General features: G+C 42.9%; 2 protein-coding genes across 5 annotated transcripts in view; one reads left to right on the top strand and one right to left on the bottom strand.

Annotated features, from left to right (window-relative positions):
- LOC135219427 (choline/ethanolaminephosphotransferase 1-like) overlaps positions 1-24,031 on the top strand; it is a 433,147-nt gene that overhangs the window by 82,753 nt on the left and 326,363 nt on the right. The window lies entirely within an intron of this gene.
- On the bottom strand, positions 14,683-22,975 carry LOC135220223 (uncharacterized). The gene is made up of 2 exons (XM_064257494.1): positions 22,611-22,975; positions 14,683-16,012 (listed from the first exon to the last, which is right to left on the bottom strand). Exons 1-2 carry the CDS (start codon positions 22,654-22,656, stop codon positions 15,126-15,128), a joined length of 933 nt encoding a protein of 310 aa, XP_064113564.1. The 5' UTR covers positions 22,657-22,975; the 3' UTR covers positions 14,683-15,125.

Here is a 24,031-nt window from a genome sequence, read left to right as displayed (position 1 = left end):
GATAAAGTATCTTATCTATGTTCGAGCACTGTCTCAATGTCTTTTTTTAAACCTGAATTTGCAACTCTATAGTTACACCTCACATTTGCAGTTACAAAAGCTGCAAATGTCAGCCCAAGCCATTAGCATTTGCATCTTTACCACAGCAACCAGACTTGCAGCCACATTTTGTAAGATGTTCGCAACTCTTTACAATGGGGGAGTTGGCTACCCAGAAGACTTTCCAGTCTTCACCAATCTTTTCCCAACCCCAGTCAGCTGGACTCTGTGCTTTCGGCTAGCTGGGTGGCACAGAATTGCCTGACCCGATACACAACCTGCCTGATATGCTGAAAGTTTGGTGTGTTGAAGCAGAGCTGCTCTGGTTGGAGGGATGGCTTCATGTGGTCTCAGCTTTCCGGGAAACAAGTCAAGTCTGACCTCATCCGCATTGTCAACAGTGCTTGACCTGTCCTACATGACGACCACAAACTTATCCAGAATCTTCTAATCACCATATTTGATGGTTGGTAGGTTCTTGCTGAGTTTGGAAATCACTGGACTAGCCTCTGGAAAAACGTCCCTTGTCTGCCATAATGTTTTCTTTCCTTCATTTCTAAAGGCTGGGAACACATCACAACCTGTAAATGCATGGCAGAACGGCATGCATTTAGCCTTCTCTTAAGCAAGATTGTTGTACAGGTTGTGAATGCCAATCCATCGAAGGATCTGTCTCTGGCCAACTGCGAGTAATAGTAGCTGAAGAACCATGCTTTGTAGAGTTGGGAACACGGGCCAATGACAAGGACATGTGTCATTGGCTTTGACCATGATAGACTTGCTTTCCTTTCCGGCAGCATATCTGGTACGGACAAAGACGTGGCTGTCGGCCTCCTCATGAGAACATTTGTCCAGTTCAAGCACACTCACTTTGTGTGTGCTATTGGGTTCCCTTGGTCACAATAACAGAGTTTGATGCAAACATCTGAGCTCTGACTTGTCATTGTGCCTCAAGAAGTTTTTGCCAGTTTGAAGGAATGGTGTTCTTTTCTGTGATCTTGTGTCTGTTTTCAGACTTGATAAACTATACACATCAAAGACAATGTGTTGATTTGTACACATTAGCATATGCACTAATTCTTTGCAGAACATCAAGGGCTGCAGAATCTGCAAAAGTCTTAGATCTTTTGGGTGGTAATGCATGGACCAAAGCTGAACCATCAATGATGATGTCATTTGCCTTTGGTCTGGAAGTGAGATGTCTCTCAAGTATGGAAGCAAGTTGAGACTTCTGACAGCTGTAAATCTTTTCACTCTCACTTAAAAATGCAGGGAACAACCGATTCTCACGCTTAAAGAATTCCTGTAGTCGAATTCACTGCTTTGACAGGAAATGAATAGCTTGAAGAAAAGCTGACATTCTCTTTCACCTGTTTCTATTTTGATGGGTCTGTAACAGGCCAAGGGTGGAGTAAGACCTTCATTATTCTTGTCTTCCTGGCAAAGACGCTTGCTCCAGTTTGTCTTCCTTTTGCCTGTGATTGAATTTACACTTGCCATTATGAGCTCTCGACTAAGGCCAAGGGGCTATCCTTTTACCACCTTAATCTGATATGCATATTGATGCATGGGATACAGCTAGGTTTGGCCACCCTACACTTAGCCCGACCATTCATCCAGTGCCATTTAAGTCCCGTGTGATCTGTACATCACCCAGGTAAGTACATGAACAAGCCATGTAGAGCCCCACTTACCATTGGCTCGGTTGGCACCTCCTGTCAATTTAGGAACGACTGTCTAACTAGATCTACCAACTATGTATGAGGGCCTTAAAACCACAGAGGCTCAAGTGCCACTTTTTTAAAAATGAGAAAAATGCTCCTAAAGTTTATAAATAATAACTCCACTTCTAAGAAATATCAATTTCAACCAAGTACCACATGAAAGCTCTGCCCTTCAGAATGTTTTGACCAACGCCCCCACAAAAAAAACGTGTGGTGCGCTTACACGCAAGCACACAAAATATTGCCCCGCCCCCCCCCCCCTTTTCAATTTGTGTAAAAAAATGCAGTAAGTGATATAAGCATACATTAACAGTGTTATCTGAAGTCAATACACCTTCCTTGTATTACAGTAACAAGACCAACATTATTACAACAATAATAATATCAATAAAAAATAGTAATAATAATATTAATAATACATAGTAGTAATCATAATATTAATAATACTAATAATAATAATAATGAAAATAGATGAAGGTGAAGAGGCACAGTGTACTGTAAAAAATAGTGGAAGTACTGTTACTAGTAAGAATACTGCACACTTACCAATACAACAATCACTGCCAGACATATACGTTGTTTTGGATAGTATGGCACGCGATAATTGGTCGTGAGACGCTGTGGCGGGATCACAAGCTCAAAAAACAAGCGGGCAAAATCAAACCCCCCCCCCCAGTTAACTTAACAAATCCTGCTGCCAAACTCACCCTCAGCCACACTTTCCTCTTTACACTACTGAATACACGCAGGACAATTGACCTACCTACACACAGAACAAAAAACACAACACATGTACTCACCCGACTCCAGATACTCTGGGCTATGCTGTGCTGTCTGCTGGTCGAGGTTACTGAGACACCACCAACAACACAGATAACAACCAAGAACCACAACCCCACAACTCAACAACAACAAAACAACCAAGGACCACAACCCAACAACACAACACCCAAGGACCACAACCCCACAACTCAACAACACAGCAAACAAACAAGGAGCACAACCACAACTCAACAACACAACAAAAGACCACTGCACAAACAATCACTAACACAAAAAAACAACAACACAACAAGCCAACACATACACCCACTAACAACATCAAGAAATCACAACACCTCACCAACAACAACCCTCAACAACTCACAACCACAACAACTCACATATAACTCAACAGAAACACATAAGCACAACAAATCTAACACCACAGGCACAACAACTCTAAAGCAAACAACATCAAACTTAACAACAAATCAGTAACACACAACTTAACTGACTTTCAATGCCTTCAATACTCTTCATAGACTGCTGCCGACACTACTGACTATCACAGGCTCTGACTAAGGACTGACTCAAAACTCTGATCCTGACAGCTACCTCCAACTGCACCGGCAGACAACCCAGAACTCACCAACAGCCAATTCAATCGCTAACCATCCATCCACCAATTACGGCCTCTCTCTCTCTCTCTCTTACAGAAAACCAAAACACAAATACATACTAAACAATCCCAACAGCAATGCAAACCACAAAACTTACTCTCACTCTCTGTCAAAGACGTTGTCAAATGTAACTCCCATAACTCTTTCATATTTCCTCCCCTGTTACATTTGACGTCTCCTTACACTCGCTACACCCACACTAAATAGCCTTTCGCAACACCCACGGATGCTCAGACGCAGGCCTTGTTCTTGTTTGAGGGCCCTCAAATGCACTCTCAGTTACACCACCATCCACTTCTCCCAGACCACTTTCAGTCAGACTTCCACTACTTTCCTCCCAAATCCCATTCACTATCTCATCTACCCCTTCCAACTCTTGTCCTAACATCTCTCGTAACTCGGCCACCAAATCACTCACCTTGTTTACACTCCTGCAAAAATCCTGGCGAGACTCATTCACACTGCCAACCGCATCCTTACTACTTGATTCCCTTCCTGCTGAAATCTCACTAAACCCAGACAATTCAAACCCACACACGCTACGTGTCATTTCTCCCCTCAAAGTCATCCACATTACACGCCTTATCCACCATTTTTACCCTAACACTAGCCCCTCTATCATGCAGTTCACGTTTCTCCATTTCATTCCCTTTCCTTACCTCCTTCTGCTTTCTTCCATACACAACCAACACCAACTGCTGATCTTCCAGACCCATTTGCTCACTGACACTCAGCTCACATTTATTCACCCTCAACCACTCACTCATCGCATTCTCCCGAACATACTGCGGTACTTCCCTCCACTTACAGAGCTGGTTATGGTGTGCCCTAACCTCATCCACACCCCCATCTACTTGCAATTTCCCCAACACATAACTCAATCCATTCGGTCCCACGTCCAAAATCTCAAAAGGCCCCTCAAATTTCTCCCTTACCTTATTCACATTCATTCTCCTTACGTTTTAGATTCATAAACTTGTATACACTCTCTGGTACGGTCGCCAACAACTTTTGCACTAATTCCTTACACTCGCTTATCCCTTCATTCCCAAACTGTTTTCTGACTAATGTTTTTAACTTTCAGACATACATTGACAACGAGTCACCAACATTCATTCTTGCCTCCTCAAAATCATCCTTTCTCCTATATCTACCACTACTCTTTATCCTCTTTGCCTGTTCTACAATCCTGGTTTTCACACTCTCATATGGCACATTCCCTACGCTCATCATTACCCCATACATACTCGACAAAAATCCCGTCAAAAAGTTACCCAACTCTTTTGCCCAGATTCTCTGTTATCCCCATAATTAGCCTCACAATACTTCTCATATTCCTAATAAAGTCCCCTATGTCCCTACTACCATATTCCTCGTATTGTGCACATCGGGGTGCCTCTCGCATATCCACAGCCTTTCGTACTTCCTGCTCACTCTCACTTTCACTACTTCCATTCTGACCCTTCTTTCCTTCTTTTGAATACAGCGAGTCCACTTCCATACTCGCGTCCGTACTCTTGACTACGCTCTTCTTACCCTTCTTTCTACCTACCTGTTTCCACTCACCGCTATCTAAATCACTCTCAGCCCTTTCTCCAATGTATTCAGTCCTAGTCTCATCCTGTCCGTCACCCTTACTAACCTTTCCCTTAGTCTTCTTTTCCTCAGCCCCCCCTCTTATTCTTGTCCTCGGGTTTATCCTTATCCTGTGTCTTCCCCTTCTTTCTCTTACCTATCACAACCAAATCACCTTCGTCACTCGTACTCTCTTCCAATTTCTTTACCATTCCTGGCCCATCACAAGATGCAGTAGGCCTACCTCCTACTGCTCCTTCTCCTAAGAATCCCTTCACCACCTCCTGCACTGCATTCATCTTACTCCAAATTTTTCGTCCATTTTCTTAACCATTCTCTCTTCCGCTCATTTCACCTCTTCTTTCATTTCCACTCTCGCACTCCTTAGCATTCCTCTAACTCGCTCTTCAGCTCCTCACACTCTACCCCTAACCGCTCATTCTCCACTTCCAATCTGTCCTTAGCTTCCCTCGCCAACTGCAACTCCTCCTTCAACCCTTCCATCCTCACTTTCTCCACCAATCACACAACTCACTACCCCAATCGTCCTGCAGCTGGCGCAACAACAGTCCCTGTTCAGGCGCCAAAAACTAATGTGGCGGGATCACTAGCTCAAAAAACAAGCGGGAAACAAAATCACCGCCCCCCCCCCCCCCCCCCCCCCCCCCGCCCCCCCCCCCCCCCCCCCCCCCGCAATTAACTTAACCAATTCTGTTGCCAAACTCACCCTCAGCCACACTTTCCTCTGTACACTACGGAATACACGCAGGACAATTGACCTACCTACACACAGAACTAAAAACACATCACATGTACTCACCCGACTCCAGATACTCTGGGCTATGCTGTGCTGTCCGCTGGTCAAGGTCACTGAGACACCAACAAAAAAGACAACAACCAAGAACCATAACCCAACAACACAACATCCAAGGACCATAACCCCACAACACAACAAAAAAGGAATACAACCAACTCAACAATACAACCACAACTCAACAACAAACAAGGAATACAACCACAACAAAAGACCACTGCACAAACAATCACTAACACAAAAAAACAACAACATAACAAGCCAACACACACACCCACTAACAGCATCAAGAAATCACAACAGCTCACCAACAACAACCCTCAACAACTCACAACCACAACTCACATATAACTCAACAGAAACACATAAGCACAACAAATCTAACACCACAGGCACAACAACTCTAAAGCAAACAACTCAAACTTAACCCTCTTACGCCGAAGCCATAAAAATCAAAATCTCTCCTATATGCCTGCGCCGGTTTGGAGTGAGCGTGGAAGCGGAAAAAATAATTTTTTTTCAAAAAATCACAGCGCGCTTAGTTTTGAAGATTAGAGTTCATTTTTTGGCTCATTTTTTTTTTTTCCATTGCCTGAAGTTTTAGTATGCAATCATCAGAAATGAAACAAAATAATATCATTATCATATGTAAATAATGCGATATATGGTAGCGAAAAAAAAAATTCATAGATAATTGTATTCAATCACGCAGTGCAAAAAACGGTCAAAGCTAACGAGTTACTTTTTTTTTCGTGTATTGTACACTAAATTGCAATCCTTTTGATATATAATACATAGTAAAACAAAACAATAAAATCACACCGAAAAATATTATCACAAAATGATGCACGAATTCGTAACGCGCGGACGTAAAAAAATGTTATTTTCAAAATTCACTGTAATTCTAAATATTGTTCTAGACTTCCAATTTGTTTCAAAATTAAGACAATGATTGAATATTACGATACTGTAAGAGTTTAGATTAGAATTGCAGATTTCGACCATTTCGGACGAGTTAAATTTGACCGAATGTCGAAATTTTTATATATATATTTTTTTTTATATGCACATATTTCGGAGATGGAAAAGCTACAACCTTCAATTATTTTTTATTGTATTTTTCATGAATTTGCACACTTTTGATATATGAAACTCTATAAAAAGGCTAATATGAAAAGGAGCAAATATTAGGATAATGCGATGTCGTATTTCGGAGACTTGCGGCCGCGAATTGGCGCGCGTAGTGAAGGTAAATATATTTTTCAAAAATTCACATAAATCACAATATTGTTTTAGAGACTTCAAATTTGTTTCAAAATGAAGAAAAAATGACGGAATATTACTAGGCCGTAAGAGTTTTAGCTTACAATTGCGTTTTTCAACTATTTCGGTAGAGTCAAATTTGACCGAACGTGGTTTTTTTTTTCTATTTATCGTGATTTATATGCAAATATTTCGAAAAAGAGAAAAGCTACAACCTTCAATCATTTTTAGTTGTATTCTACATGAAATTGCGCACATTTCCATATATAAAACTTTATGTAACAGCTAATTTTAAATGGTGCAAACATTTCGACAATCGCACAAAAAATTCTGATTTTTTTCGAAGAGTTACCGCGCGAACGTAAGGAAAATGTTTTTTTTTTTTCATAAATTCACCATAAATCGAAATATTGTGCTAGAGACTTCCAAGTCGTTGCTAATGAAGGTAAATGATTGAATATTACTAGAATATAAGAGTTTTTAGCTTACAATTGCGTTTTTTCGACCATTTCGGTAGAGTCAAAGTTGACCGAAAGTTGAAATTTTGCACTTAACGTTATTTATATGAAAATATTTCGAAACTGATAAAAGCTACAACATGGGTTGTTTTTTTGTGTATTGTGCATGAAATTGCGCACATTTTCCATATATAAAACTTTTTTATGTAACGGCAATTTAAAAGGGTGCAAACATTAGGACAATCGCACATTTATCGGAAGTTATCGCACGAACGTAAGGAAAAGTTTTTTCATAAATTCATCATAATCGAATATTGTGCTAGAGACGTCAAATTTGTTGAAAAATGAAGGCAAATGAATTGAATATTACTATAATATAAAGAATTTTAGCTTACATTGCGTTTCTCGACCATTTCTGTAGAGTCAAAGTTGACTGAAGGTTGAAATTTTTTGCACTTATCGTTATTTATATGAAAAATATCTCAAAACTGATAAAAGCTACAATCATGAGTATTTTTTCGTTGTATTTTACATGAAATTGCGCACATTTTTCATATATACTACTTCATGTAAAGGATAATTTAAAATGGTGCAAAAATTATGTCAAAGTGACGAAATAATTTCCGAGATGTGTCACTGATACTTTTTAGTGTGATAAGAAAGAAATTCGCGCTTGCGCGCCTGCGTAGCGATTGTAAACAAAACAATGCCTTGATCCGTGAACTCCCACATCCCCCAAGGAGGCGTGATACAAAAGTTTTTCGGCTGGTAGGCCTATAAGTATTTTTCCGCGAATTTTTAAAAAAACTTTTTTGAGCCGACGTATGATACGTCCAATCGGCATACGGGCGGAGACATTTTGACTCGACTTTTAATACGTCCAAATCGGCGTAAGAGGGTTAACAACAAATCAATAACACACAACTTAACTGACTTTCAATGCCTTCAATACTCTTCATAGACTGCTGCCGACACTACTGACTATCACAGGCTCTGACTAAGGACTGACTCAAAACTCTGATCCTGACAACTACCTCCAACTGCACCAGTAGATAACCCAGAACTCACCAACAGCCAATTCATTCGCTAACCATCCATCCACCAATTACACCTCTCTCTCTCTCACACACACAGATAATCAAAACACAAATACTACATACATAACGATCCCAACAGTAACACAAACTACGAAACTTACTCTCACTCTCTCTCAAAGACGTTGTCAAACGGAACTCCCATAACTCTCCTCATAGGGAAATTTTCTGATTGAGTGAGAGCCGCCTACGGTGGCAAGCACCACACACTCCGTCAGCCAGCATGTAAGCCTCTGTGGTTTATAAGCACCGCACCACTTGCATCGAGTGACAACTCTGGACACATAAGTTCGTCATTTCCTATGCTTGTACAGTAACTTTGACCATAAAGACAGCAGATATCAGTGTTCCAAACGTCAGCCAGAGAAAGGGAGAACTGGCAATTCTGCCAATATGTATAACTGTTTTGGTGGTGGTGGCACTTGAACCCCTGTGGTTTTAAGGCCCTCATATATACTTTCTATTTGACAGCATTTGGGACACTAAAGTGAAGCAAGGTAGTGTAAGTAAAGCAAGATTATCCAACACTGAACATGCTGAGTTACACAGCAATGGAGTCATCAATGTGCCCTGACATTCCCTCTTGAAAATCAAAATTTTTGAAAGTAAAATGTATTTTTCCTAAATATACAACCCTGAAGTCCTTTACATAAGGAATTACTATTCAGCGCCAGCTGGACCGGTCGTAAGATTTACTAACAAGGTAGTTAGGCAGTAACTGCTTGTCCGATGGTCGTGAGTCCCGCCCGACTGAAGGTAAACATATCACTTTGCTTTAGGCCCAGGAACAAAGTGAGGGGTGGCATGAGGTGGGACTATATGTAAAGGACCTCAGGTTTATATAGTTAGGAAAAATACAATTTACTTTCAAAAATTGTGATTAATACAATTTATTTCCAAAAATTGTGATTTGTTCCGACACATTATACAAACCATCAGTCCTTTACATAAGGAAGACATGCTTATTGGTAGGAGGAATCTGAGTCTTGTGAACAGACTGGTGTTCACCCAAACTAGGTTCCATCCCTGGTCGTAAGAGCAAAGAAGGGGAACCTAGCCTCTGTTCAACTGATCGGAGTGTGCACTGCAAGATCAGTGGTCAGACCTCTGGACCAATTCATAAGAGGGAGGCAAGCGTACTTCTTATGAATAGCAAGCAAGAACTAAGTCCTAAGTAAGAAGCCAAATAGAAAGTATTGGGTTTGTTTCTTACTGGTGTTCACTTCCCCCCTTGCTAGGGAAGGGACAGATAAATGCTTCTATCCCTAATGAAAGGGATAGAATGGAGCTCAGTTACGTAGCTTACCTGCATCGTCGTCCTGTCCAGCTTTGTGACGACCGCTACCCTCTACCCACAGGGAGAGGGAAGAAAAGAGGAGGAAGAGGAGCCAGTCACACTCATTCACTCTCCATTAATACGGTACCACAAGGACGAGATGCTACCTTGTTGAGTGGCTACCACAGGTCCCATGGAAAAAGTGTCCAAGGACCTGTGGGCAATATCCCGAAGGTAGAAGGAGGTGAAGGTGGTCTGGTTGGACCACACCCCTGCCTTCAGCACCTGTGCAATGGACAAGTTCTTGTGGAATCCAAGGGTTGGACCAATGCCTCTGACTTTGTGGGCTCTCAGACGAAAGGTACTGGTGTCGGCACACCTGTCTGAGTCGTACGCTTCCCTGATTATGAGTCGTACGCTTTCCTGATTATGAGTCGTACGCTTACCTGATTACCTCACGAAGCCAGAAAGAAAGTGTTCTTGGATACTTCTTTCTTGGTCACCCCGGTGCTAACGAAGAGGTGTCGAGTTTTCTTGAGGTAGCGCCGTAGCACCCTCACAGGACAAAGCAGCATCTCACCCGCATCATTATCGGTGAAGTCTTCTAGGGAGGGGATCGTGAAGGACTCAAACCTGGCGTCAGGGACCGAAAGGTTCTGAGTCTTCACTACGAAATCCGGGACGAAATCGAGCGTAACCGATCCCCATCCCCTCGAGTGTTTAACATCAAAGGAAAGACCGTGAAGTTCTCCTACTCTCTTTGTTAATGCAAGGGCCAGCAGAAAGAAAGTCTTGAAGGTCAGATCCCTGTCTGATGACTCTCGGAGAGCCTTGTAGGGTCTACGAGTCAAACTTCTTAAGACAAGTCACATCCCACCCCGGGGGCCTGAGTTCCCTGGGTGGGCAAGACCTCTCGAAGCTCCTCATTAGGAGAAATATTTCCATGGAGGAGGAAATATCAATTCCTCGCAGCTTAAGGACTAGGGCCAGGGCGGCTCTGTATCCTTTGACTGCGGAGACAGAGAGGACCTTCTCTCGGCAAAGAAAGATGAGGAAATCCGCTACCTGCTGAAGAGTGGCTCTGAGCAGAGAGAGACCCTGTCTACGACACCAACCACAGAAGACGGACCACTTTCCTTGGTATACTGCTGCAGAGGACTATTTGAGGTATCCAGCCATCTCTGTTGCTGCTTGGCGAGAAAAGCCTCTCACTTGCAAGAGATGGTGGATAACCACCAGCCGTGAAGACACAGGGAATGAACTGCCTGGTGGTACCATTCTACATGCAGTTGACACAGCCGGTTGTGCCATGGGGGAATCTCTTGAGGTGCCTCCAAGAGAAGAGCCAGCAGGTCCAGATACCAAATGCCCTGAGGCCATTTGGGTGCCATCAGAATCATCCGAAGAATGCTGGTGACCAGCACCTTGCCGATTACCTTGCGATTCAGACAGAACGGGGGAAAGGCGTAGACTACGAGGTTGTCCCACGGGTGTTGGAACGCGTCTTCTGCAGCTGCCCATGGGTCCGGCACAACCGAGAAGAAAACCTGAAGTATTCTTTTGTGCCGGGTGGTGAACAGATCCACTATTGGACGCCTCCACAGGTTCAAGAGCCTTTCTGCCACATCTGGTGAAGAGACCATTCGGTCCCAATCACCTGATTCTGGCGGCTGAGCTTTTCTGCCACTACATTCCTCTTGCCTTGGATTGTATTCTGGCTGACGAGCTTCTACCGAGTGAACTAAAACGGCCCACCTATAAGGCACCTGCATTGTCAACTGTGGTTCAACGGAAGGGACAATATGCCCCCCCCGGTTTTGGTGACCTATGCCACTACCCGTGGGGTTGTTGCGCCCATCCAATACCATTGAGTGTCCCATCAGTAGTCCGTTCCCATAACCCTTGGAGTGCCTTGAGTCGTTCCCAGGAAGTTGAATGTAAAGGTTGCCTGCAAAAAGCAACTCTGACTCTTCTTCCAAGGTTGTGCCGCCCAACCCTCGGTCGATGCGTCCTGAGGAACAGAAGCGATCTCCGAAGGGGTAAGTTGTGGCAAGAGGGGCACCCTCCTATTAGAGGGGGGTTCCCTGTCCCGTCTAGCCACCAGGCCAGGTCCTCCCTTACTTCCTCCATGAGGGGAACCAGGAAGGATTGTAATTCCCGTGCCTGTGACCAGCACTCCTTTAGTCTCCACTGAAGAGACTGCAGGTGAAGACGCCAATGAGGGACTAACTTCTCTAGGGACGACAGGTGACCAATCCCAACTTGCCACTGCTGAGCTGACTGTTCCTGAACCTGCTGATCTGCGAGTCTACGGGGAAGACTTGTGCTGCTACCGTATCTATCAGCATGCCCAGGTACTTTAACCTCTGCTTGGGTTCGAGATCTGACTTCTTGACATTTATCATGATCCCCAGATCGTGGCACAAGTCGAGGAGTCGATCTCTGTCCTGTAGCAACTGTGAGCTGGAGCTCGCCAAGAACAGCCAATCATTGAGATACCTCATCAGGTGTATCCCTGAATTGGTACACCGTCCCATCGAGGATAAAACAGAGGTACTTCCTGGAGGACTGGTGGATGGGTATTTGGAAATACGCATCCTTCAGGTCCACCAAAAGTAGGCAATCGTTCTCCCTGATGGAATCGAGCACTGAGCGTGCTGTTTCCATCATGAACTGAGTCTGGCGAACGAAACGGTTCAAGGGAGAGATCTATCACCAGTCTCCAGCCCCCCATGACTTCTCCACCAGGAAAAGTCGGCTGTAGAAGCCCGGTGACTGATCTTGCACGATCTCCACAACTCCTTTGCTCAGCATGGTCTTCACTTCTTGTTTTAGTGCTACGTCCCTGGCAGAACCGGGGACGTACGTCTGAAGGTGGACCGGGTGTGAGGTGAGGGGTGGCTTCGACTCAAAGGGCAGTAGGTATCCCCTCCTGAAGGACATCCACTACCCAGATCTTGGCTCCATAGCGCTGCCAAGTTACCCAATGGCTCGCCAGGCAACCCCCACTTCCGGCAACAGGAGAGGGGGAACGCTGTCCCTAGTGTTTCCCTCTCTTCCCCTTCCGCTTAACCCTTTCCCACGAGAGAAGGAGGCTTGAGAGAAGGGCTGACGCTCACTTCTTGAAGTGAAAGAGGAAGGCTGGGTCATACTTCACGCTACCCTCGATGGTGCTGACATCTTAGGAGCAGAGGAAGTGCTAGCCAAGCTCCGAGGCTTGGCCATAGTTGAACGAGACTGCCCAGAAGTCTTCGTAACTGCGTGCACTAAGCAGTCAATGTCCTCAGCTCTCCGCTTTTTCGCTGCAGCGTCCACCATCTCTCTGGGGAAGAGAGAGGAGGAACCCAGCAACGGTCCGTTGCGTAGACACAACGTCACCTCTCGACCGGCTGCTCTGGTTACGCAAGTCAGGACTGAGTCCCGTCTCCTCAGAACCAGGTTGGCTGTCTCCCGAACACCGAGTCTTCCTTGGGAACGATAGGTCCCAAGAAGGATGAGACTTATGATACCGTGAGGGACCACAAATCCAGCCAGGAGATGGCCTGGAAAGCTGCCATGGCAGTTGATTCCAGGGCCAATGCCTCTTGCTGTGAGAAATGATATTGTTATGATACAATAAAGTTTCATACATACTTACCTGGCAGATATATACATAGCTAAGACTCCGTCGTCCCCGACAGAAATTCAAAATTCGTGCCACTCGCTACAGGTAGGTCAGGTGATCTACCTGCCTGCCCTGGGCGGCAGGACTAGGAATCATTCCCGTTTTCTATCATATTTTCTCTCTTCTGGGTGGGCCATTAATCGTATATATCTGCCAGGTAAGTATGTATGAAACTTTATTGTATCATAACAATATCATTTTCATACAATCAACTTACCTGTCAGATATATATATAGCTGATTGGCACCCTTTGGTGGAGGGTAAGAGACAGCTACTTATGGAATAGACAGGTAAACAACATATGTTGTAGGTATAAATAAACCTTGGTTCCTACCTGATAGGTGGTAGACTTCGTGGGTACTGCCCAGTAGTCTGCATCACCTCAAGAAACTTTAGCGAGATATATGATCTATGGCCAAGAGTTCTTGTGGGTCTGCCAATGGGGTCTTATCCGCTTACTCGGCAGAGCCTGAAAGGACTTTGTCAATGGGTGCTAATCCACTTATATGACAATACACCTTATGAAGGAGCACACAACCAATCCCGACCACCTGATCCTAACCACCGTGTTAGTATTAAAAATTGTTCCGAGTTATCCCCAAACTCTTCACAACAACCATAACTCAAAAACACATTACGCACATACACATAATTTCCAAAAAAAAATTATACTAATCTAATAAGATATCACAAGAGTTCCTTACTGAACAATAGTGACTGGCCGCCAGTGCGACGTCTGCACTTTGTCAGCAGAAAGTCTAGAACATATCTAATAGACTGTAAGTATAAATTAAAGATTGGTGTTAGCTCCTGTACCCAGTATCGTATCCGCTGACACGAAAGGACCTATAGAAAAACAATTCTCATAGGTCACACGAACATCTCTCAAGTAGTGATGCAAAAATACTGAGTTGCATCTCCAAAATGTCGCTTCCAAGATGTTTCTTTTTAGCGACATATTTTTATGGAAACGAGAGAGATGTCGCTACTGCTCTTACTTCATGAGCTTTCACTTTTAGAAGTCGAAAAGCGTCGTCAGGACAGATCTTATGCGCATCTGTAATGACGCTTCTAACAAAGAACGCTAGAGCATTCTTGGACATCAGTCTTGTGGGGTCTTTTACAGCACACCAAAGACCTTGTGTCGAGCCCCCCATCTGTTGTTTTCTCTGAAGATAGAATTTCAGAGCTCTTACAGGACACAGAGATCTTTCTGCCTCTCTCCCGACGAGACTCGAATAAACCTTTAAACCTCGAAGTTCCTAGGCCAGGGATTCGAGGGATTCTCTCGGTTTTTAGCCAGAAATAAAGCTTTTAAACGAGCAAATGGCCGAGTCCCCTTTAAATCCTACTTTATCCTCTAGAGCATGCAGTTCACTAACTCTTTTTGCTGTGGCTAAAGCTAATAGGAACAAACATTTTCTAGTCAGGTCTCGAAAAGATGTCAGATGAGGAGGTTCGAACTTATCAGAGGAAAGGAATTTTAAAACTACATCAAGGTTCCAGCTAGGAGGAGCTGGCCCCGACGACTTCGTAGTCTCAAATGATCTTATGAGATCATGGAGATCCTTATTCTCTGTTAGATCTAGTCCTCTATTCCTGAAGACTGCCGAAAGCATACTTCTGTAACCCTTTATTGTGGGTACCGATAGATGAGAATCTTCCCTCAAGAATAATAAGAAATCAGCGATTTCCGTCACAGAGGTAGTGGAGGAGGACAACTTCTTAGACTCACACCACCTTCTAAAAACTTCCCACTTAGACTGATATACTCGTCTAGTAGAAGCTCTGCGGGCTCTCGCAATCGCGCTTGCAACTTTGCGAGAAAAACCCTCTTGCTCTGACAAGTCTTTCGATAGTCGAAAGGCAGTCAGAGCGAGAGCAAGGAGGTTTTGATGATACCTCTGGAAGTGTGGTTGTTTGAGAAGATCCGTCCTTCTTGGGAGGGATCTGGGAAAATCTACTGTCCACTCCACCACCTCTGTGAACCAGTCTTGTGCTGGCCAAAAGGGGGCTATCAGGGTCATCCATGTTCCTTCTGAAGCTACAAATTTCTTCAGAACTAGTCCCAGGATCTTGAACGGAGGAAAAGCGTAGACGTCTACGTGAGACCAGTCTAGTAGGAAGGCGTCTACCATCAGAGCTCTGGGATTTTCTACCACCGAACAAAATACCTCCAGTCTTTTGGAAAGGAATGTGGCGAAGAGATCCACATGGGGAGTTCCCCAAAGAGACCAGAGACTCTGACACACTTCTGAGTCGAGGGTCCACTCTGTGTGAAGGACCTGGTTCCTCCTGCTGAGCCTGTTCGCCCTTACCTTTCTCACTCCCTGAATAAATCTTATAAGCAGGGAGATATTCCTCTGGGAAGTCCAAAGCAGTAGGTCTCTTGCCAGTTCGTAAAGGAACAAGGAGTGGGTCCCTCCTTGTTTCCGAATGTAGGCCAACGCTGTGGTATTGTCCATATTTACTTGAACAGCTTGGTTCGATACCAAAGGTTCTAGTTTCTTTAGAGCCAGATGTACGGCAAAGAGCTCCTTGCAGTTTATGTGCCAGGACACCTGCGCTGCTTCCCAGATGCCTGACACCTCTCTCTGGCCTAAAGTTGCTCCCCAACCTTTCTCCGACGCGTCGGAGTATAACACTAGGTCTGGGCTCTGAACCTTCATTGATTGATTGATTGATTGATTATGGAATTTAGGGCATAGCCCAAGTGCTGGGACCTGCAAAGGTCATTCAGCGCTGCAGTATTATATGATTAAATGAAATGAATTAGATGAATGAATACATGAATCAATAAAACCTCTCACACAAATGACCAACTAAAACTGCAATTAAAAACACCGAACGACACACAACAACCAGGACCAAGACGATCTCACATCACATATCAACCAAACCAAAATCATTCACTCTCACGCAAAACCACTCATACTGCAACCAAAGAATCCCACAGCCAAAGTCACACAAACACACACAAAACCAAATACATAAATAAGAAAAAAAAACTGACATGCATACATCCATTCAACATCATTTAACCTTTATTAAAAACAGCGAATAAAATTTTTTAATAATAATCAGGTACTTAAAATGATGACTATGAACAAAAAATAAAAAAATAAAATCAATATAAAATAAAATTAAATCAACACAAAATAAAATCAATGAGTTAAAATTTGCCATCAATTAAACTTCATAAAAAATTTCAATACATTTTAAAAAAACTCACTAGTGCAGAAATATCTGCTTTGTCATCTAGAACATCGGCAAGAGATTTTCCATCAAGGTGGAATCTCTGCCTCTGTTCTCTGTAATTTACACAATGCACCAATATGTGCTCCACTGATAAGGTTGCATCACATCCAACACATACTGGTGCACTGCCACCTTCTAAAATAAATTTATGGGTTATCCTAGTGTGCCCAATACGAAGTCGCCCCAAAACAATTTCTGTTCTCCTCTCTTTTTGAAAAGAAGAGGGCCATTTTTCAATGCTTTTCCTTATCTGCTTATATTTTTTATTGTTGGCTAAGAGAGGGGAGGACCATCTCTCTTGCCATTTCCTCAAGATGTACGACTTGAAGGATCTCTTCATATCTATATGTGGCACTTTGGTTATCTGGTACAAATTACTCACAGCCGCTTCCTTTGCATATCTGTCTGCCTCTTCATTCCCGCGAATTCCAACATGAGCCGGGATCCAGCAGAAACATACCAATTTCCTGCGACACGAAATCCAAAAGAGCCACTCCTGGGCTTTTTGTACCAGAGGATGAATTGTATACAGCTGCTTTAATGAATCTAATGCACTTTGTGAGTCACTATATATTACAAAATTTTTCTTATTAGAATTATGAATAATTTCTAAAGCTTTAACTAAAGCTGACAACTCTGCAGTGAATATGGAAGCTGACTCAGCAATTTTGCCTCGTAAATTTCATTCCCATGGCACAAACTGCACACCCAACTCCACTATCAGACTTTGATCCATCAGTGTAGATCTTCACGTGCCCATCATGTTTACGGTCATGCTCCAGAAAATTAGCTTTTACCTCTTCCTCAGACTGTTGTTTTTTGTCTATTTTCTTAGAGCATAAGGAAATCTTGGGAATAAGCCATGGGGGTACAGAGGATGGTTTTACTTCTTCAACTTGTTGGCGCTGAATGACCATGTCATTTAAACATTCCAACTGCCTTATTTGAAAAGGTTTGGAAGATCTTTCACCAAATTTTTTAGAGTCACACTCCTCTAAAATTTTTCGTGTGGGGTTCTCTCGACAGCTTTTTAGTCGCATGGTGTACCGCAACCCAAGCTCTTCTCTTCGCAGATCTAAAGGAAGTTCATGAGAGTCAATGTAGATACTCTCAACGGGAGATGTCCTGAAAGCACCTGTACATATCCTTAATCCCATATTATGTACTACATCCAATTCCTTTAACCTGGACTTGCAGGCAGATGAATATACCTGACGGCCATAGTCCAGTTTTGATTTACATAAGGAATCATACAGCTTCAATAAACTTTTCTTATCAGCTCCCCAGTCGAATCCCGATACCACGTTTAAAATATTGAGGGATTTTTTAACCTTTTTTTTTAGAGAGTCAATGTGACTACGCCATGTTAGCTTGCTGTCAAATATTATGCCCAAAAACTTTACTTCTTTTTTTGTAAGGAATAAGACAATCCTTCAGTTTCAAATTTGGGATAGTTTCATTGCGGGTACATCTGGTGAAACGAACAGCCACAGTTTTAGATGAAGAAAATCGGAAACCATGTTCATCAGCCCATTTACTGATGACATTAATTGTCTTTTGCAGGTAGTTACAGGCTGATACAGCGTCGTATGTCGTGACGTAGATGGCAAAGTCATCCACAAATAGTGAAGCCCTAACTGGAGCGGAAACAGATTTCACAATATTATCAATAGCAATGGCAAAGCAGGTAACACTCAATACGCTGCCTTGTGGGACACCTTCTTCCGTCTCATAACAAGAAGAAAACTTATTCCCGACTCTCACTCTAATATATCGGTCCCTTAAAAAGGAGTTGATAAAGTTTAACATATTGCCCCTGATTCCCATTTCATTGAGCCGTTTAACAATGCCAAATCGCCATGTTGTATCATAGGCTTTCTCCAGATCAAAAAATACCCCTACTGTTTGGCATTGATTGGAAAATCCCTGCTGAATCTGATTTGATAATCTCAGTAAAGGGTCCAAAGCTGAACGATTTTTCCTGAAGCCAAACTGAACAGAGGATAACAATCTGTTTTTCTCTAAATGCCACATTAAACGAGAGTTCACCATTTTCTCAAATAATTTACAGACACAGCTTGTTAGTGAAATTGGTCTGTAACTAGTGGGCTGATATGGATCTTTATTTAGCTTTATGACTGGAACTACTATGGCTATCTTCCAAGATGGGGGAATGATGCCCGTTTCCCAGACTTTATTGAGTATTTTCATTAGATATATTTTAGCATGTTCTGGAAGATGTTTAATCATTTAATCATGTTGTAGGTTATGTTATCTGCACCAGGGGCTGTTCACTCACAAGATGAGAGAGCCTCTCGTAGTTCCCTTAGTGAGAACTTAGCATTATATGCTACGTTATTTTCAGTGTTAAATCTAATTGACACCTTGGCATTTCGAATCTTACTGAACTGTGGTGTGTAATTTTTGGAGCTTGATATGTCAGCAAAATGCTCACCAAATTTTTCTGCAACATCAGCTGGATTTGAAATAAGCACATCATTGATTTTTAGAGTAGGAGCAGGTGATGGAACAAATTTCCCACTTAGCTTTTTAATCTTTTTCCATACTAATCTTTCTGGTGTTTTAGAATTGATACCATTTATATAGTGGAGCCAAGATTCCTTTTTAGCTTTTCTAATATATTTTCTTTGTTTGGCTAAGGCCCGTTGGTACGTAGTTTTCGTTGTTCCTGAGGGTTTTGCCTTGAATTGCCTATAGCATTTTCTCACTATTCTTCGCAGTCTGCCACAGGTTTGGTCCCACCAGGGAACTGCAGGCCTGCTTGGTTTACCCTTTGTTTTTGGGATATATTTCTCGGCATTATCCAATATAGTTGCGGTCCAATAAGCATATGCATCTAAGTGTGACTCAAATGACTCTACTTCCTGAGGTAATTGAAAGCTTCCTTCATACTTCCTCCAATCTGCTTCATTTTCTTTCCACTTTATAGGAGATTCAGAAGGTATGTTTCTAGCATACTTTAAATGTATGGGAAAGTGATCACTTCCGTGCAAAAGTTCATCTACAGACCAGTTGAAGTCCAAGTGGACTGCAGGTGAACAAATGCTTAAATCTATAGCTGAAAAGACATTGGTGTAGATGTTATGAAACGTCATTGAACCATCATTGTAAAGAGAGAGATCATTATTTAAGATAAAATCATCGATGGTTCTACCTACAGCAATCAAGGTATCACCTCCCCATAGACTATTATGGGCATTAAAATCTCCCAGTAGTAAGAAAGGAGGAGGTAGTTGATTAGCTAGTGCCTGAATATCATTCAAAGTAATTTCTGACCTAGGTGGAAGGTAAATAGAGCAAATAGTAATCTCTTTTTCAAAGCATGCTCGAATGGCGACTGCTTGTAGGTTTGTGTTCAAAGGAACACTTGTATGTTGCAAAGACTTTTTAACAATAATTGCAACCCCCCCATGAGCTCGATCACCATCTCTGGGGTTCATCACAAATATTTTATAATTTAATCCTGGATTGTATAATGAGTTGCCTAACTTAGTTTCTTGAAGGCAAACTACATCTGGATCATGATGGTTCAACAGTAATTTTAACTCTTCAGAACGAGTCCTAAGGCCTTTGCAATTCCATTGCAAGATACTAAATTGGAATTTTAACTTTGATTCTTGTGCCCAGCCAAGTCATTATTTAGCTGGGTTTTCAAAGTACCACAGCTGAATGTTTTTGGATTTGAAAGTCTCTTAAGTCTGGTGCCTGGGAGACTTTTATTTTTATTAGATGAGGGGAAGTTTGAAAATTTTTCCTGCACATCCTGTTTCTTCAGTTTGAGATTAGATTTATCTAAATTTTTAACTATATTTAGTGAGTCAGCATGTTTTCCCTCCATTTCAGAAGTAGCTGTTTCTGCATATGATTGAGGGGAGAGGTCTGTCACACTTAAATTTGAGCAGGACCGAGACATCTTTTCCAATGGCTTTGAGGTTGATAATGGCTGGAAGGGGTCATCAAGTGGATTGAATCTATTGGAAATTGGAGTTTTAAACTCTATAGGAGAGGATGTTCTACATTTCTTTGACTTCGGGGGTGACTGAAAACTGTCATAAGATTTGTTAAGATTTCCTCTAGATTTTATTTTTTCTTTGGGCTTAACCGAGGAGCTCAACTCTGAGACAGCATTTGCTTGCAGGTCAGGGAGAGGTTCATCAATCACAGCTTTTACCACTTTACTTTGAAGTTCATTACATACCACAGAAGTTGAAATATCCTGAGAGGGTGTGTTATTTTTAATGATGGGTTTTGCATGCTGATGGAAGGCATTATTTCCCATAACAGTGGAAGCAAATGAGGATCCAGCACTTTTGTTAGCACCTCGAACCAAGCGTTTGGCTTCTCCTATGCTGATAAAGTTATTATGAGCAGTGTTTACAACTTCTTGTTGGAAAATATATTGAGGACAGCCCCTCCAATTGGGAGAATGATTGCCAGCACAGTGGAGACAGTAGTTATCAGCTTTGCAGTTGTCCTTTACATGTTCACCAGAGCACACAAAGCACTTTCCTGGTTTTGTACAAGAGTTTGATACGTGGGCCATATTCAAAAAGCATTTATAAACACTGGGTGGTCGATATTTAAATGGCTTAACAACCCACCCGAGAGTGGTCTATATCAATATACTCCGGTAAGTAGGAGCAGGTGAAAGTCAATTCAATGGCATGCCGAGTCCTTTCAATTTTCTAATTTTAATGACATATGTAGGACACATTTTTAATATTTCCTCCTCTTCAAACTCATATAGGTCTCTGCTATAAACTATACCCCGTTTAATGTTAAATGATCGATGAGGAGATACATCTAAAATATTACCATCTTCAGTTGGTTGGAATTTTGATAGCATCTTAATCTGAATATCGTTATTTGCTTTGATCAAGACTCCTTTACCATATCTTTTTAATATTGCCTTAGGAATGGCACCAATCTTCCTCTGTAAATACTTGCATGCTGTTAGAAAGTTTTCTTTGCCCTGTTTGTAATTTGCAACATGCCAAATCAATTTTGGGTCATCTTTTGCCAGGTGTTTTTGGCTATCAACCTCAAATTTGCTGGGCACATAGTCTGTCTCATCCTCTTCCAAATTGTTTATATTAAACAACTTCGCATGGCAAACTGAACCAAAGACATTTTTACCATCAAGATTTTCTAGAGCTTTGGAGGCATATTCAGCTTTGCAAAAGGTTATGTAACTTTCGTAAGAGATGGGACTTTTAACAATTCGTAATTTTATTCTGTCTACCTTGCCAAACTGTTTCATGTAATTATGTAATATGTCAAAACCGACTTTATCACTTATATTACTACAATATACAACTCTTAGATTATCATTTACACCACCAGTATTTACACCCCGGTGTTTGGTCGAGTGGGGAGCCTAATGCGGAATCCTTAATAAGGCGAGAGTCATCAACAGAGGGGGTTAAAGAAAAATCCATCAGACTATGGTGTGAACATTCGTCCAGGTTGGCCCCATACCCACCATCGAGCCACAATTAGAGGGTGATATAGCACCCTAGGAGTCCTACCCAGATATCACCCACACCCAGTGCCTTGTTTTAGGGTGCGGTCAGTCCGTCGAGATCAGACCCAGCACTGAGTGCAGAGTTTAACATAAAAGTTTCCCCTCGCTCGGACACGTCAGGTACTCCAGTTCTACGGGTGAGGAGGAATGCCGTCCAACCCCACCCTCCATCAAATCACAAGGACTGTCAAAGATTGGCCAAGTCCATTCCAAAGGTCGTCGACAAAAGCAGTCCAAAAAAGTAAAATTTTAGAGGTTGGAGAGAAGGATTCAGGAAAGAAAGAGAAGAGAGAAGGATTAAAAGAGAGAGAAGGATTAAAAGTGAGAGAGAAAGGGTTGTAGGATGTTCCCCGTCAGACCCCCCCTGGGGGGCACCTATGGGAATGCAAAAGCATTCCCATAGAAGCCAGGGTCCCTTATCCCCTCACCACTGGAAGGAGTCCTACTCGAGGGGGAACCTTCATTGAGATTCCCTTGTTCTCTTTCAATGGGGGCAACCACCATTCCAAGTGCGGCTTAATCTCCACTGGAATGGGAAAGGCGTCTGCTAGATTTCCTGTCTTCCAACTCCAAGACCTCTTGAGAAAGAATTGAAGTGGACGAATATGAAGTCTTCCTAGAGGAAAGAACTGTTCGAGCGAGGAAAGGGTCCCCAGAAGGCTTAACCATTCCCTCGCCGACGTCTGTTCTTTCCTTAAGAAGAGAGAGACTTTCTCCAAGCCTCTCGCGAGTCTCTCTTGCGAAGGAAATACTCGAAAACCCCGAGAATCCATCTGAATCCCCAGATAGACTAAGTTCTGTCTGGGGGTCAGCTGCGACTTCTCGAGGTTCACAAGTAATCCCAACGACTTGATCAAGTTCATGGTCAGAACAAGGTCCTCCAAACACTGTCTCTCTGATCTGGCCCTGATGAGCCAGTCGTCCAGATACAGAGAGATATTCACCCCTTTTAGGTGAAGAAACCTTGCCACATTCTTCATCAGGCTTATGAAGAACTGAGGAGCTGTGGACAGGCCGAAACACAAGGCCCTGAATTGAAATATCCTTCCCTCCGCCATAAAACGGAGGTACTTCTTCGATGAAGGGTGAATCGGTATGTGGAAATAGGCGTCCTGGAGATCCAGAGACACCATCCAATCTCCTTGGCGTAAAGCTGAAAGGACTGAGGCAGAAGTCTCCATGGAGAACTTCTCCTTCTGAACAAATTTGTTCAGAGAGAGCTGACGTCCAGTACTGGTCTCCAGCCCCCCGAGGCCTTTGCAACCAGAAAAAGGCGATTGTAAAACCCCGGGGAGTTTTGATCCAGTACTAGTTCTATCGCTCTCTTGTCCCACATCTGATCCACCATTAGTCGAAGAGTATCCCTCAGTACAGGATCCCTGTATTTGGCTGACAGTTCCCGCGGAGTTGACATTAGGGGAGGACTGTCGTGGAAAGGTATAAGGTATCCTTTCCTTATCATGGACAAAGATGAGACGTCCGTGCCTATACGTGCCCAGGCTTCCGCAAATTCTAAGAGCCTGGCACCTACTGGTGTTTGGAGGAGAGATGCATCATTTACCCTTTTTAAAGGGACGGAAGGCAGACCTACCTCTCTTCTCAGGAGCCTTCCTTCTTGAGGGTGCTCTGGAGGTAGGGCCTCCTCGAAAGGGCTGAACCGACGTACTCGGTCCTTTCTTTTCCACCGCAGTCGCAGGTCTCTTCTTCCTTGATGACTGGGTAAGGTCTTGAGTCGCCTTCTCAGTTAATGATTGGGAAATGTCTTTCACTAACTGAGAAGGAAACAAAAAGTCCGATAATGGAGAGTACAACAGTGCTGCTCTTTGAGAGTGGGAGACCGCTTTAGTCAAAAAAGCACTGAAGACTGTCCTCTTCTTAA

The sequence above is a fragment of the Macrobrachium nipponense genome, chromosome 1 (genome assembly GCF_015104395.2).
Source record: "Macrobrachium nipponense isolate FS-2020 chromosome 1, ASM1510439v2, whole genome shotgun sequence".
NCBI classification, from domain to species: domain Eukaryota; kingdom Metazoa; phylum Arthropoda; class Malacostraca; order Decapoda; family Palaemonidae; genus Macrobrachium; species Macrobrachium nipponense.
This window is presented reverse-complemented; position numbering and strand designations above follow the sequence as displayed.